Here is a 15,922-nt window from a genome sequence, read left to right as displayed (position 1 = left end):
TTTCTCAGTATATCAGTGAAAATTGTGCTTCCTGTTGAATCTACCATAGCCTGTATCAGAGCTGCCCTGAACTCAAATTATCATCATTGTGCACTTCAACACAAGATATCATACACTATCATTGTCTTGTCACGTTTCATCCCAGCTAAGAGAAGCTTCAGTTATCCAACTCTAGACTCAAATGAGCACCCACGAAAAGGACCACTCAGAGGCCTCTACATATGGCTGTGCCTTTTAATCCAGCTCTGATCAATCCAGAATGCTGTCCCATTTCAATGATATGAATGAGTACTTTTAAGTTTTTGCACATTACTTTCTAGAAGTCTATATGAAAAGCCCCTCACATTGGCATCATCTACCAAAGCACTTGCTTCTAGCTCGTGTCCTGGTGCACAATAAATTACACTGTGGAGTTCGCAGAGTTGTGCTCCAAGCCTCATCTGTACAATAATCGAAACATTTACACCCATCTAAATTTAATATCACTAAAAGTCTATTGAGTATAATCATGTCACTTATCATCACATTAAACTGACAATTTTTAATCATTATTTTGATGTTTTTAAAATGCTCTTTAAGAATGATGACTGAGGCCCTGGTTGGTTGGCTCAGTGGTAAAGCATTGCCCTGGTGTGTGGATATTCCAGGTTCGATTCCCAGTCAGGGCACACATGAAAAGCAACCATCGGCTTCTCCACCCCTCCCCCTTCTTTCTCTCTTCCCCTCCTGTAGCCATGGCTTGACTGGCTCAAGCACATCAGCCCCGGATGCTGTGGATGGCTCCGAGGAGCCTCCACCTCAGGTGCTAAAAATAGCTCAGTTGAGAGCATGGCCCTAGATGGGCAGAGCATCAGCCCCAGATGGGGGCTGACAGGTGGATCTAGGTCGGAGAGCATATGGGAGTCTGTCTCTCTATCTCCCCTCCTCTCACTTAGAAAAAGAAGAAAAAAAAAGAAAGAATGATGAATGGTTTTCCATTTCTCCAGGACCGTCATGTGGCTTTTATACTGGGCCTAGGGCATCTTTCAGAAGGAAGTTCTGTATTTTATTTATCACATTTCTTGTATTCACTGAAGTTAAACAGCAAGAACGTATCTAAAAGTGCCATTTTGTAATACATAAACTTTCTCATGGCACTCTAAGTCAAATGTAAACAATTTAAAAATAGAAAGCTATAAACATCATGAAAATTATTTCAACCTAATTTCATCAGATATGACCTTATAACTTCTCTGTATTCATATCCCAAACTCACATGTCCCACATCCCCTTAGCTATAGTGCAGGTGCTTTACATGGCTTGGGTAATGAGGCATTTTTTGTGTGTATAACTTAAGCTAGTTTATTTTTCTTCACCTGTAAAAAGTTTTTAAAGGGTCACTTAGAAGTTTTCTTAGGCGGTAATTAGTTATTTAAGGAGGTGATCACAGGTAGTTCAAGTGTATTGTGAATTGCTAGCCCTTCTTTTTTTTTTTTTTTTTTTTTTTACAGAGACAGAGTCAGAGAGAGGGATAGACAGGGACAGGCAGACAGGAACGGAGAGATGAGAAGCATCAATCATTAGCTTTTTGTTGCACATTGCGACACCTTAGTTGTTCATTGATTGCTTTCTCATATGTGCCTTGACTGCGGGCCTTCAGCAGACCGAGTAACCCCTTGCTCAAGCCAGCGACCTTGGGTCCAAGCTGGTGAGCTTTGCTCAAACCAGATGAGCCCGTGCTCAAGCTGGTGAGCTCGGTCTCGAACCTGGGTCCTCGGCATCCCAGTCTGACACTCTGTCCACTGCGCCACCGCCTGGTCAGGCTAGCCCTTCTTATTTTTAAGGTAATTAAAGCAACTCACTTTGAGAGGGCAGTTAGCAACCTGAGGACACCCAGATACCACTCAGCGTGACTTTTAATATTCATTATTGTAAGGGGAATCAAATAGACTATTTTCCTTACTTGGGTAAGAGGCTATAACTTTTGGAGAGGAGTTAACATATCTAAGAATAGGAAAATATGTGATCAGCCATAGCTACCCTGATGTAGTTACCTATCACTGCCAAGTTATTTTTTCTTAATTAAAAAATATTTTTTATTGATCTTTTAGAAGGGAAAGAGAAAGAGAGAGAGAGAGAGAGAGATAGAGAGAGAGAGAATGATTTGTTGTTCCACTTATTCATGCATTCTTTGGTTGATTCTTGTACAAGCCCTGATCAGGGATTGAACTCACAACTTTGGCATATTGGGACAATGCTCTAGCCAACTGAGTACCCAGTTAGGGCTACTTTTTGAAAAACAGGCCCTGGCTGGTTTCTCAGTGGTTAGAGCATTAGCCTGCATATGGACACCCCAAGTTTGATATCCCATAAGGGCACACAGGGGAAGTGACCATTTGCTTTTCTCCTCCACCCTCTCCCCCTTCTCTCCCTCTTCCCCTCCTGCAGCCAGTGGCTCGATTGGTTCGAGCATCGGCCTCAGGTGCTGAGGAAAACTCAGTTGGTCTGAGCAGCAGCCTCAGGCACTAAAAATAATTCATTTTATTCGAGCATTGGCCCTAAATGGGGGTTGCCAGGTATACCTTGGTCAGGGTTCATGCGGGAGTCTATCTCACTATCTCCCCTCTTCTCACTTAAAAAAAAAATTTAAAAAAGGTTTTCTCATTAAACTATGTGAATATTTATTATATGTGATTTGAAAAATATGGAAATGGTGAAAGAAAAAAACATTGTTGGGAATCATATATTGCTACATTCTGTACTTTCATAAAACATAAGCATTTTTCTATACCTCACTCATCCTTCATAACCATTATGTACTTGACAATAAGTATGGTATTCCACTGAGTATTTAAGCCATTTTTAATTTCTTCCTATTATAATTACTATGGCAATCAACATTTTCCTAAAAGAGAAAGCAAAGCTGCTCAGCACAGCATAAAGGGGTCACTGATGCAGTTCTCGTGCTTGGCTTCCAGCAGGCCCTGGGGCAGGAAGTGACCTTGGAGGCTCTCCTTCCACCTGTTATTCACATTAGCCCACTTCCTATTCTCCTGCACATCTAGTGGTTCTCAAGTTAGGACCTAAGTTGGTATTGGTAAGAACTGTGTTCAGCGGAGCCTGGATAGGACACAGGAAACTGTAACAAAGACTTGTAAATTTTTTCCTTTTAGGATGACTTTAGAATCTAAATGTTCTTACCTTTGGGGAAGGATCTTTTAATGTAAGAGTCATCAAGGAAACAGACTGTGGGCTTCCGAGCTCGGGTGTATCAGACACAAAGGCTGACCAGTAGCCATAAAGAACTTTTTTTTCTATTGATTTTATAGTATAAAGAAAACAAGCTAATGCTCCTTGGCGAACTCTGGCTTGGTAAGACCTTGAACAACCAAGAGAAAAAAAGAAAAAAGGATTTAATAGTTTCTAAAAATATAAGCATGAAATACTATTTATTCTCCCAACTCAAACGTTACATTAAGAAATTAAACATTCTGGCCCTGGCTGGTTGGCTCAGTGGTAGAGCGTCGGCCTGGTGTGCAGGAGTCCCGGGTTTGATTCCCAGCCGGGGCACACAGGAGAAGCGCCCATCTGCTTCTGCACCCCTCCCCCTCTCCTTCCTCTCTGTCTCTCTCTTCCCCTCCTGCAGTCAAGGCTCCATTGGAGCAGGGTTGGCCTGGGCACTGAGGATGGCTCTGTGGCCTCTGCCTCAGGTGCTAGAATGGCCTTGGTTGCAACAGAGTGACACCCCAGATGGGCAGAGCATCGCTCCCAGATGGTGGGCGTGCCGGGTGGATCCCAGTCAGGCGCATGCAGGAGTCTGACTGCCTCCCCATTTCCAGCTTCAGAAAAATACAAAAAAAAAAAAAAAAAAAAAAAAAAAAAAGAAATTAAACATTCTGAGTAAGTCCTAAACATGCCAACATGATATTAAAAAAATTATTTTTCAAAATACAATTAACACACATTAAAGCAATTTGTTTATATAACATAATATAGCTGACAGTTAAAAACAATAGAGAAAAAATACTGTAAAAGGGCAGCATTGTGATGTCAGGAAACTCGTGTTAGCTGAGGCACTGTGGAGTACCCACTCATCCCACAACACGCACTGAGCGTCCTCTCCTGTGTGCCCGGCACTGTGCTGAGGCTGGCGGACACAAACCCATCCCCTGCCACTGACCAGCTTATTAATGGCACAGACTGAGTTGAAAAGATAACTATAACAACATGTCATTATTGACACTAAGGCAGAGATAATTAACAGGGTCACACAGCAGGGGTACCCAAACCAGAAAGGGGGGGGGGCTTAGAAAAGGCTTCTCAGAGAATATAACTGCTAACTAGTGGTTAATATGGCAAAAAAGCAAAAAGCAAAAAAAAAAAAAAAAAAAAAGTAAGGCCCTGGCTGGTTGGCTCAGTGGTAGAGCATCGGCGTGGCATGCAGGAGTCCTGGATTTGATTCCCGGCCAGGGCACACAGGAGAAGCGCCCATCTGCTTCTCCACCCCTCCCCCTTTCCTTCCTCTCTGTCTCTCTCTTCCCCTCCTGCAGTCAAGTCTCCATTGGAGCAAAGTTGGCCCCGGGCACTGAGGATGGCTCTGTGGCCTCTGCCTCAGGTGCTAGAATGGCTCTGGTTGCAGCAGAGCGACCCCCTGGATGGGCAGAGCATTGCCCCCTGGTGGATCCCGGTCGGGCGCATGCGGGAGTCTGTCTGCCTCCCCGTTTCTGGCTTCAGAAAAATACAAAAAAAAAAAAAAGTAAGAAGGAATATTCCAGGCAGAGAAACCACATATACAAAGGCAGATCAGGAGAACGAAGCAAAATGCAGAGTAATGCAAAGTCCCAAATAAATGAGAATCTTCAAGTTAAAGCACATGCAGCAGTCAGTTTTAAGCGAAGCGATGAAAACTTACATGCAACTTAGAATAAGAGGCATAAAAATATAACAAAATACTGTTACCTCATTTTACTCTGCATGCCTCCTTCAGCGTCAGAATAGTCCGAGTCACTACTGCTGGCCCTCTTCCAGTTGGGAGAGCAGGAGGCAGAGGACACGCGCCCTCTCCTCGTGGCCCCACTCCCGTTTAAGGGCAAGCTCTGGGCCCCAGGGGAAGAGGGATGTGGCGTGCCCCCTCCGCGTAGGCTCAGTCTGCCCAAGCCAGTGACTGGGGCCGCTTCTCTTTCCCCACTGGATTCTTCCTCCTCATCCTCCTCTCCTTGCTGGATTTTCTTTGGTTTTATTTTTAATTTTTTCTTTTTATTCTGATGGTAGAAGCAAATGAAAACATATATAATATGTGATAGTGATTTCAAAACAGCTTGTAATGGAATCAGTGGCACTTTCTCTTTTGCTATTTACCAAGTATGTCTCCAACATGTAGTTGAAAGTAAGAAGAAAAGTGAAGAAAGTGACACTTATTTAACACCCCATGCATCAGTCACTATGCTAAGTGCTTAGACACACTCTACAGGATTATAAGAAGGAAGATATGAAAAATGAGGGACAGCAAAACTTGTGACCTGGGTTTAAAGTCCATTTATGTGACCCTGGGCAAATCACTTGGCCTCTCTGAGCTTGACCATCATCACCTCTAAGACTAAAACCACCTGTTCTGCAGGTTGTTGTGAAAGCATTCAGCGTTCTCAACTAACGTTCTGCAAGAGAATTTAACGTCTATAGAAAATGACTTGAGTGACTACTTCCTCAGTTCTCCCAAATAAGAGTTATAGTAAATTCCACTCTACAGGCATAGGAGAGACATTAATCCATTAGATACAATGCATGTTTTCGGGTTTTGGGGCTTTGGAGGTATAGATATTAAGTAAAAGCCAGTTTCTTTTCTCCTACTTCTTTCTTTCTGACATCCAAAAATCTTTGGAATCTGTGCCCTCCTCTGCATTTTTAAAGTCCTTGACCTTGGGAAGAAGGTCCTTATCACTTCTACCTTAGATTATTCATGTGACTCCAGACTCTCACCATTTTACTTGCTACCACAGTAATTTTTCTAAAACGCAAATCTTGCCTGACTAGTGGTGGCACAGCAGATAGAATGTCAACCTGGAACACTGAAGTTCTAGCTTCAAAACCCCGAGGTCGCTGATTTGAAGCCCAAGGTCGCTAGCTTGAGCAAGGGGTCACTGGATCGGTTGAAGCCCTCTGGTCAAGGCACATATGAGGGGTAATCAATGAACAACTAAGGCGAAGCAACTACAAATTGATGCTTCTTATCTCTCTCCTTTCCTCTCTCTCTCTCTTGCTAAAAAAATAAACAAAATAAAATGTAAATCTTTTCTCACTCTACTATGTAAGATTTTCCAATGAATCTTTACCATCTATATAATAAAAGTCCAAATTCCTTAACATATAAAGACCCTTATGATTTGGCCTCTGCTATATACTTGCCCCTCCCTTCTACACCTTACACTCTACACCTACTGGTTAAAAATGGGCTACAAGCACGCTCATTTTGTATATTTATGCATCCTTTGCTCCCTTAAATAAAAAGAGGTCCTTTTCTGTAGTACCGCTCAGTCTTTTTTTTTTTTTTTTTGGCAGAGACAGAGAGAGTCAGAGAGAGGGACAGATAGGGACAAACAGACAGGAAGGGAGAGAGATGAGAAACATCAATTCTTCGTTGCAGTTCCTTAGTTGTTCATTGATTGATTTCTCATATGCGCCTTGACTGGGGGGGCTACAGCAGACCGAGTGACACCTTGCTCGAGCCAGCGACCTTGGGCTCAAGCCGGTGAGCCTTGCTCAAACCAGATGAGCCAGCACTCAAACTGGCAACCTCGGGGTCTTTAACCTGGGTCCACCACATCCCAGTCTGATGCTCTATCCACTGCGCCACCGCCCGGTCAAGCAGTACCACTCAGTCTTGAGTGTTGGTTTAGCCACATCTTTTTAAAAGCCTTCTTACTCTTCAATTTAATCAGGCACCCTGAGTGTGTTCCCAAAGTATTCTGTGAATATGCCGATGAAAGAAATCACAAAATTGCATTGTATTTATTCATCCTTGCCTTCTCCTCAAACTCCTAAAAACAGTCGTATTTTTAACGTTTAGCATAATGTCTGGGATATGGCAGAGGTACAGGAAATACTGAATAAGTGAATGAGTTAGAGCAGTGGTCCCCAACCTTTTTTGGGCCACAGACCGGTTTAATGTCAGAAAATATTTTCACAGACCAGCCTTTAGGGTGGAACGGATAAATGTATCATGTGACAGAGACAAGCGTCAAGAGTGAGTCTTAGACGGATGTAACAGAGGGAATTTGGCTATTTAAAAAAAATAAAACATCGTTCAGACTTAAATATAAATAAAACGGAAATAATGTAAGTTACTTATTCTTTCTCTGCGGACTGGTACCAAATGGCCTATGGACTGGTAATGGTCCGTGGGTTGGGGACCACTGAGTTAGAGAATTCTTAATTATAAGCATTTTTACCAGGTGTTACATTTCTAGAATATACTGCTGTATAGTCTAGGTTCTCTAGCGGAAATATGAAAGAGATAGCAGCTATCTGGAAAGGCTAGAAAATTGGGTGAGTGTGGAGACAGTGAGCTGATTGGTAAACGGGTTCTAATGGAATCCATTAGAGAGGAGTTGGCAAATTACAGTCCAAAGGCCAAATTCTGCCTCGTGCACAACCTGTTTCTATAAAGTTTTATTGGGACACAGCCACACCCATTCATTAACATAGTGTCTATGGCTGCTTTTGCAACTAGGACATCAGAGTTGTCAACTGCAATAGAGACATGAATATACCTGCTACCCTTTCACAGAAAAAATTTGTTGACCTGTACTCTGGAGCATTTGAAGGATGGGGATGCTTGGCTTTGGAAGTAGAGTGAATGCCCATTCACGGACTAGATATCTTAGAAGAACAGCATGCTCTAAGTGGTATTTTTAGCAATGTGGTGAATTTAAATTTACTGTATTAAAACCCCTAAATTGAATCAAACTCAAGGTGAGTCTTTGGCACAGCAGTGATGCAAATTAGAAAACACATAGCAAGCAATTAAAAACAATCTGCAACTTAAGTCTAAACAGACATAAATGTACCATAGTTGGTCGAGAAGCGCTGGATTCTGACTGCTGCAACTTGACGGGCGGCCGCCCATCATACTGAGGGAGCAGAGTGGGGTATAACACCGTGGGCATCTCTATGTTTATTCCGGGGAGTCCATGAAACATGGATTTCTAAGGATGATGATTAAGAAAACACGCACAAAAAAAATAAATCAAAAATTGTTCATAATGTTCTGGATCACACAGAAAATAGATTAACGTTTAGAAGCTTATTCAGGAAATAAAAAAGGAACAGAAGATAGCACGTAAGGCTCGAAGAAGAGTTTAATGTCATCTAGATCTGATTTGGTCAGATCAGGTTAGATTTGGCTTTATTTTATTTTATTATTTTTTATTTATTAATTTTTAGAATTTATCCAGTTTTATCTAATTATTTTATCTAAATATAATTTTAAAATTTAAGTTATCTATGTCCACACCTATATATCTGTCTGCCTCTCTATTTGGGAGTAGGAGAGATGGCACAGGGGAAAAATTAAAATTTTAGTCATGAGAAAGCTAACTGATCTTACACAGCTTAACCTGAGGCCAGCACAGAGTTTCTTACCATTTTCTGACTGAATCGAAGACAGCTGGGCCCCCAGAGAGGTTGACCTGATTTTCCCACCAACTAGCAGGCTCAGAGGTTTCAAAGGACAGCAGCTGACTGACACACACCATGATTGGCCTCCTACCTTATGGGGCAAGAGCCAAGGAGAGGCCCAGGTTCTTTTAAATAGTTTCAAGATAATCTAGGCCCTGGCTGGTTGGCTCAGTGGTAGAGCGTTGGCCTGGTGTGCGGAAGTCCCGGGTTCGATTCCCGGCCAGGGCACACAGGAGAAGCGCCCATCTGCTTCTCCACCCCTCCCCCCTCCTTCCTCTCTGTCTCTCTTCCCCTCCCACAGCCAAGGCTCCATTGGAGCAAAGATGGCCCGGGCGCTGGGGATGGCTCCTTGGCCTCTGCCCCAGGCGCTAGAGTGGCTCTGGTCGCAACAGAGCGACGACCCCGGAGGGGCAGAGCATCGCCCCCTGGTGGGCGTGCCAGGTGGATCCGGTCGGGCGCATGTGGGAGTCTGTCTGACTGCCTCCCTGTTTCCAGCTTCAGAAAAATTAAAAAAAAAAAAAGATAATCTAAAAGTAAATTATCTACAGATCATACCTATTCTCTTCCTGGTTTAAGATACACTGATGAAATTTTAGAATTTTTAATACTTTTACTAAAGCAAGGTTTATTATTTTCAACTCTTAATTTTAAGTATGTTTGTATATGGACATTTTATTTTTCTGTCTTAAAATATAATACTCTAAGGCTAGCCTTGGAGTGACAATGTAAAGTGGTCCTTAAGTCTGGGGTTTAAATAGCAAAGACACTAACCATAATGAGTATGTGGGGTTTAAACAGACAATGCCTTACCTTCAGCACAGCTAGGAGAGCTCCAAGTTCTTCAGTCTGTGTCAGTTTCATCTTCCCACCAGTTAGAAGGGACTGTATACCTTTTAATGCATTTTGTAACAACTAGGGGGAAAAAGGAAATCAAGGTAAAAGGTAAGTGAAATTTGATTGCACAGGAATCAACTCTCTGGCACCACTTAGGATAAAGAAGAAAATGTCTTCAGAGGATGAAAAGCCTTTAGACAGGGTGGGAAAAAAACAACATAACATGAAGATCCAGAGAAGAGGGCTGATGAACTGCTAGTCATTTTCAAGAAGAACAGAGTGCTCTTATTGAATAAGAGTGGTCTTATCGTACATGTTTATAAACTGGCACATAAAAATGGTGAGTAAGGAAAAGAAGAGCCCTTCAGCGGGAAGAATAAGATAGGAACGGGAAGGTGGCAGCAGAGATCAGAAGCGGGGAATCGATATGCACTGATCTCAGCAGCTCTTAAAGGCAAAGACATGTATTTGGGAGCACACTTCTGGAGGGCAATGCCGATCAAGATCGAGTTTTTGACTCAGTAATCTCATTTCCAGAATCCTGCTCTCAAGAAATACTCCTCTCATGGAGAGAACATAAAATAGTGGAAACACTGAAAAAAACTTCTATTTCCATCAATTATGACAATGATTATATAAGAAGCTAACCCTCTCCTGTATGTAAAACTCAACACTAGTAAGAGCAGGCATTCTGCCAAGCCCTTTAAATGCTTTATTTCATTTACTCCTTGTAAGATCCCTACAAAGTAGTTATATAGCCTTAGTCTCATTTTACAGATGAGAAACATGAAGGCTCAAGAAGTTAAGTAATTTTCCAACTATGGAGTTAAGAAGCATGAGGTACAGCAATAGGTGCTGAAAAGAGGTGCAAGAGATATAAGCTTAAAAAAGAGAAAGCGGCAAAACATACTTATTTATTTAAATTTATTTATTCATTTTAGAGAAAAGAGACAGAGAGAGAAACAGAGACAGAGACAGAGAGAGAAGGGGGGAAGAGCAGGAAGCATCAACTCCCATACGTGCCTTGACCAGGCAAGCCCAGGGTTTTGAACCGGTGACCTCAGTGTTCCAGGTCGACACTTTATCCACTGCGCCACCACAAGTCAGGCCAAAACAACATATTTAATATAAATGTGTATATAAAAAAAAATCTGGGGGCCTGTAGAACAATGTTCCCAGTGGTTATACCTGAGCAGAGGACTATAAGGAACTTCACCATCTTAGATACGTAATTTTTGAAATGTGCCATTCAGAATTTAAAATATATTAACAAATTGTCATATTTGCATCAGATTTTTTAAAAGAAATAAAATATTGCAGATATTGTGGAATCCAATCTTTTCCTTTCCATCTATAAGACAGTCACTAGTCTGAAATTATATTGCTTTTACAATCAGAAGAGGAAAAAAATATTTTAATTTTTTTTTTTTTGTATTTTTCTTAAGTTGGAAACAGGGAGGCAGTTAGACAGACTCCTGCATGTGCCCGACAGGGATCCACCCGGCATGCCCACCAGGGGGTGATGCTCTGACCATCTGGGGTGTGCTCTGCCGCAATCAGAGCCATTCTAGTGCCTGAGGCAGAGGCCACAGAGCCATCCTCAGTGCCTGGGCCAACCTTGCTCCAATGGAGCCTTGGCTGCAGGAGGGGAAGAGAGAGACAGAGAGGAAGGAGAGGGGGAGGAGTGGAGAAGCAGATGGGCGCTTCTCCTGTGTGCCCTGGCCGGGAATCGAACCCGGGACTCCCGCACGCCAGGCCGACGTTCTACCACTGAGCTAACTGGCCAGGGCCGAAAAAAGTATTTTAAAAAAACCTAGAGGCCTGACCTGTGGTGGCGCAGTGGGATAAAGGGTCGACCTGGAACACTGAGGTCGCCTGTTCGAAACCTTGGGCTTGCCTGGTCAAGGCACATATGGGAGCTGATGCTTCCTGCTCCTCCCCCTTCTCTCTCTCTCTCTCTAAAAAAAAAATCAATAAACAAACAAACAAACAAACAAAACCTAGAATTTCCCAAGCCAGTTGGCTCAGTGGTAGAATGTCAGCTTGGCATGTTGATCTCCTGGGTTTGATTCCAGTTCAGGGCACACAAGAGAAGCGACCATCTGCTTTTCCACCCCTCTTCTTCTCCCTTCTCTCCCTTTCTCTCTCTCTTTCTGTCCCGCAGCCAGAGCTCAACTGGTTCGAGGGCATCAGCCTCAGGTGCTGAGGATGGCTCCATAGAGCCTCTGCCTCAGGCACTAAAAAAGCTTAGTTGCTAGCATTGGCCCCAGATGGGGGTTGCTGGGTGGATCCCAGTCAGGGTGCATGTGGGAGTCTATCTCCCGTCCTATCATTTGGAACAGAAGAGGAAGAAGAAAATAAAAACCCTAGAATTGCACAACAAAAACAGTTTCTTACAATTTAAATATGAAAGATATGATTTCAGTCTTTTTTAGGTTATCAATGTTCCATTAATGCCCATATCTCTAGACAAAACTAATACAGCAACCAAATCAAACTCTTTGGCAATGGCCTCTGTTCCACTGCTGCTCCTAGACACATCTGTAACATTCACAGATCAGTGGTAGTTCCACTTACCATGCAAAACGTGATATCATCCATATCCGGTGATTTTGGAGACTGTAAAGCGGTCAAGAAAGCTTGGAAGCAAATACTCTGATAGGGCTCCTCCAAGTACGGCTGTCCTGGCACACTAAAACACAGAGAGGAAGCAACTCCAACTCAGTCTACTTTGAAATGGGGCTTGCAACAGAATAAGAATTAAAAGCAGCAATAATATAGACTAATGGAGTTGGAATATACCCTTGAATGAAACTGTGTTATGGAGAACTGTGCACTTTGGTTAATTACTGCTGTGGGAGGCACAAGACTGAAATGAGTAGGATTTAGCTCCGCAAGGGAAATCATGCAGACTGTCTTACTGAGTCAGAATCACATAGCTGAACCTGCCTTCCTTGTAACTGGACGATACTGCAACGTAAAGACAAGATATCCCACATCAGTTCAAGTTTGTGCTGCTCATTCTCTATTGCATGAATCTAGAATGGGGCGTCTGGGATTGGTTCCATTTTCTTAGAAGAAATTGGCCTTGACAGACAAATCTCACGAAAGCTTAAATTCATATGAATATATCCTAAAAGACTGAATAAGGTTAGAATTTATACCAGCAGAAAACGAAACCTCGACATACTGCACATATATCACTTTTACTATATTTTAGGGATAAGGTCCTAGCCTATTTTTCCTTCATTTCTTTTTTTTTTTTTTTTTTTTTTCCTTTTTTCATTTTTCTGAAGCTGGAAACAGGGAGAGACAGTCAGACTCCCGCATGCGCCCCACCGGGATCCACCTGGCACGCCCACCATGGGGCGACGCTCTGCCCACCAGGGGGCAATGCTCTGCCCATCCTGGGTGTCGCCATGTTGCGACCAGAGCCACTCTAGCGCCTGAGGCAGAGGCCACAGAGCCATCCCCAGCGCCTGGGCCATCTTTGCTCCAATGGAGCCTTGGCTGCAGGAGGGGAAGAGAGAGAGAGGAAAGCACGGCGGAGGGGTGGAGAAGCAAATGGGTGCTTCTCCTGTGTGCCCTGGCCAGGAATCGAACCCGGGTCCTCCGCACGCTAGGCCGACGCTCTACCGCTGAGCCAACCGGCCAGGGCCCTCTTCATTTCTTTACAAGCGATATGAAAATTAAAAAGAAACAATTTACAATGATATTAGCAAAGAACATGGGAAATGCAAAGTAGGTTATTTTTCTAAATTGGCTCTGGCTTCAGACAGACTGAACCCACTACGAAAGGCCCACGAGAGGACCCACACTATGACAACTGGCAAATCTCACTGCAGTCACATACCTGAGACATAAGTTTGCCATACAATGCACTGCAGCTCTCCTTACTTCAGGGTCAGACTGACCCAAGCCGCTCAAGTTCACCAACAGTCCATTCTTGCCTAACAAGTCGGGGAGGTACTAAAACAAAATAACAGCCAATGTTGGTCAAAGAACAGCTTCTGGAAAATACTACTCTTCAGACAGATTTCATTTTCTTAACTACAGGGCAGTTAAGTACCACAAGACTGGGTGTTCGGTAAAGTCTTTCAAATGGGCAGGCAAAGATATCCAAGAGACATCAGTAAGGATCATCACTGCCAGCCTGCGTAGCTGCTAAAGTATTGAGTCTTGGCTGCATAGCTGAGTATTGATAATAAAGAATAACGGTTACTACTTACCAACTGCCACACACTTTCTAAGTCTGTCTGGCTTCATCCTCAGAGGAACTATTTCACCCATGAGGAAATGAGCCTCAGTGGTTGAGTAAGGGTTGCTCTGACACCTCTAATTAACACTCAGAAACCTGAACAAAGGCCTATTGGTTCAGAATCTGTGCTCCTAACCTTTCAGAAAACAAACCAGAACACGGTTTAAGCTACCTTTTGACATTTTGAACCATTGCCATAAAGCAGAGCTGCCAGGGCTTGAAGAATTTTCACGTGTGTCCAGGAACTGCACTGGTGAATAGCAGAAATCGTATATGCCAACAGGAAATCTAGGTTCTGTTCATCAACAATCACCTATAGAAAGTAAAGAACACATATGATCCAACTTTGAAAAAAATATTTTTGTCACTTTCAGACAAGAATGCTCATCTGAATTAAGCTATATAAGAGAAAGAGTGGTGTGTCCATCTTTTTTGCATTAAAAAGATAGCTTTAAATGGCCTTGAAAGTCTGAGCAAGACAGGGCCTCTCCTCGCCCCGGGGCCTTGTTCACTTCTTCCCCTTTCCTCTCCCCACTCAAAGAAGAACCTGGCAAAGTCCTTACAACTTTTCCTTGAACTAATCAGACATTCGCAGCTGTAAACATACAGATATGTAAGACTCAATCCACTCAAATTCCTTAATTCAACTAAACTGCCTTATACATAGTAAATGCTCAACAAATACAGTGTGAATAAATGTCTACTAAATGGCTACTATGTCTCCTCCACCATAACGTGTCAAATATAACAGGAAGAGATGGCATTTCCTTATCCTCAAATTTGTTTATAATCTTGTTGGGACTAAGTGAGCTAACCGAAAGATCAACTCACAGGCAACTGAGATAAACTGCTGTCAAATGCTAGAGAGATGGTTAAGGTCTGTAGATGCCACAGGTGATTAGAAACTATTCTAACGGCCAGTGTGACAAAATGACATCCCTGAGAACAGTCAACATTTGGAAGCTATCACATCAATCTGAAAAATTTCTAAACTTGAACACAGCCTTATTCCATTTATGGAGCCACATGCAGCAAACATTGTTGGTAACCTACCACTTCCTTCTTTTTGGCTGGCAGAGTAGATTTTGTTTGGGTGCTCACCTCTCCCACATGAGACCTGAGGGTAAATCCTAAATAGTCTAAGGCAGTGGTTCTCTACTAGGGGCAATCACGTCCTCCAGGGAACATTTGGCAATGTCTGTAGACATTTTTGATTGTCACAACTGGAGAAATGCTATTGGCATCTAGTGGGAAGAGGCCAAGGATTCTGCTAAACATTCTACAATACACAGGACAGCCCCTCACAACCAAGAATTATCCAATAAAAAATATTCACAGTGCCGAGGTTGAGAAACCCTGATGGTAGGGTTGAGCTGCACACTGTAATCAAAGGAGATTAAGCCCTCCAGGTGATTCTAATGTGCAGTGGAGGCTGAAACTTCCAATTTAAGCCACTCACTGTCACTCTATTCCCTGGTCAAACTGGTATAGAGAGGTTCTCATATGACTTACGTCTTCCCAGCCAAATATCAGGGAAGGTCTGCTGCAGAGCCTGTGGGACAAATGTCCTCATTCTTAAATACAAAAGACACAAAGTTCCTTTGCTTTTACTGGGTGTTATTTATTTTGCATGGGATGCCTGGAATTGAAGCAGCCATCTTATGACTGAGAGATGCAGGCTAAGGATAAGCCATATATCATGGGTGACAGAATGGAAAGATGCCAGTAATCCCCTCATTTTAAGTGCTCTTAGAGCTGCCTCCCTTGGGGCATAATTAAAAACACACACACACACAAAGAAATCCGTCTACTCTGGGTTGGCTTTTCTGTTTCTTGCAGTGAACAGCACCTTAAATGACATAATGTAATTGACAAGTTTTGTGTGAACTACATTCATATACTCATGCAATATCTTATAGAAACAGCCTTAATAGTTTATTCCTAAAAAGATAAGCAATTTATTTAGCAAGTTGGAAAGGGTTCTGGAGAGAAGGGAGCTATTTATAGTACAGATCTTAATAGAAATAAAATGGGTATTTTTATCTAGTGTTCCCTTGCCCTAAAGCTACTTACTTCCCATGTTTTATAAAGACCAAATGTAGCCTGACCAGGCAGTGCCGCAGTGGATAGAGTGTCGGACTGGGATGCAGAGGACCCAGTTTTGAAACCCTGAGATCA

At 42.8% G+C, this 15,922-nt stretch overlaps 1 protein-coding gene across 1 annotated transcript in view; it reads right to left on the bottom strand.

The window, feature by feature from the left end:
• The window catches only part of HEATR6 (HEAT repeat containing 6), a 37,454-nt gene that overhangs the window by 18,335 nt on the left and 3,197 nt on the right, over positions 1-15,922 (bottom strand). The window contains exons 3-9 of the mRNA XM_066263385.1: positions 13,917-14,057; positions 13,340-13,455; positions 12,064-12,178; positions 9,463-9,564; positions 8,043-8,180; positions 4,939-5,240; positions 3,181-3,358 (exon numbers count right to left, since the gene is read on the bottom strand). Of these exons, the coding sequence (XP_066119482.1) occupies positions 3,181-3,358; positions 4,939-5,240; positions 8,043-8,180; positions 9,463-9,564; positions 12,064-12,178; positions 13,340-13,455; positions 13,917-14,057 (1,092 nt within the window). The remainder of the gene's footprint in view (positions 1-3,180; positions 3,359-4,938; positions 5,241-8,042; positions 8,181-9,462; positions 9,565-12,063; positions 12,179-13,339; positions 13,456-13,916; positions 14,058-15,922) is intronic.

This window comes from Saccopteryx bilineata, chromosome 2, assembly GCF_036850765.1.
Source record: "Saccopteryx bilineata isolate mSacBil1 chromosome 2, mSacBil1_pri_phased_curated, whole genome shotgun sequence".
Lineage (NCBI taxonomy): Eukaryota > Metazoa > Chordata > Mammalia > Chiroptera > Emballonuridae > Saccopteryx > Saccopteryx bilineata.
Note: the sequence above shows the minus strand (reverse complement) of the source record. Positions and strands in the feature narration are given on the sequence as shown.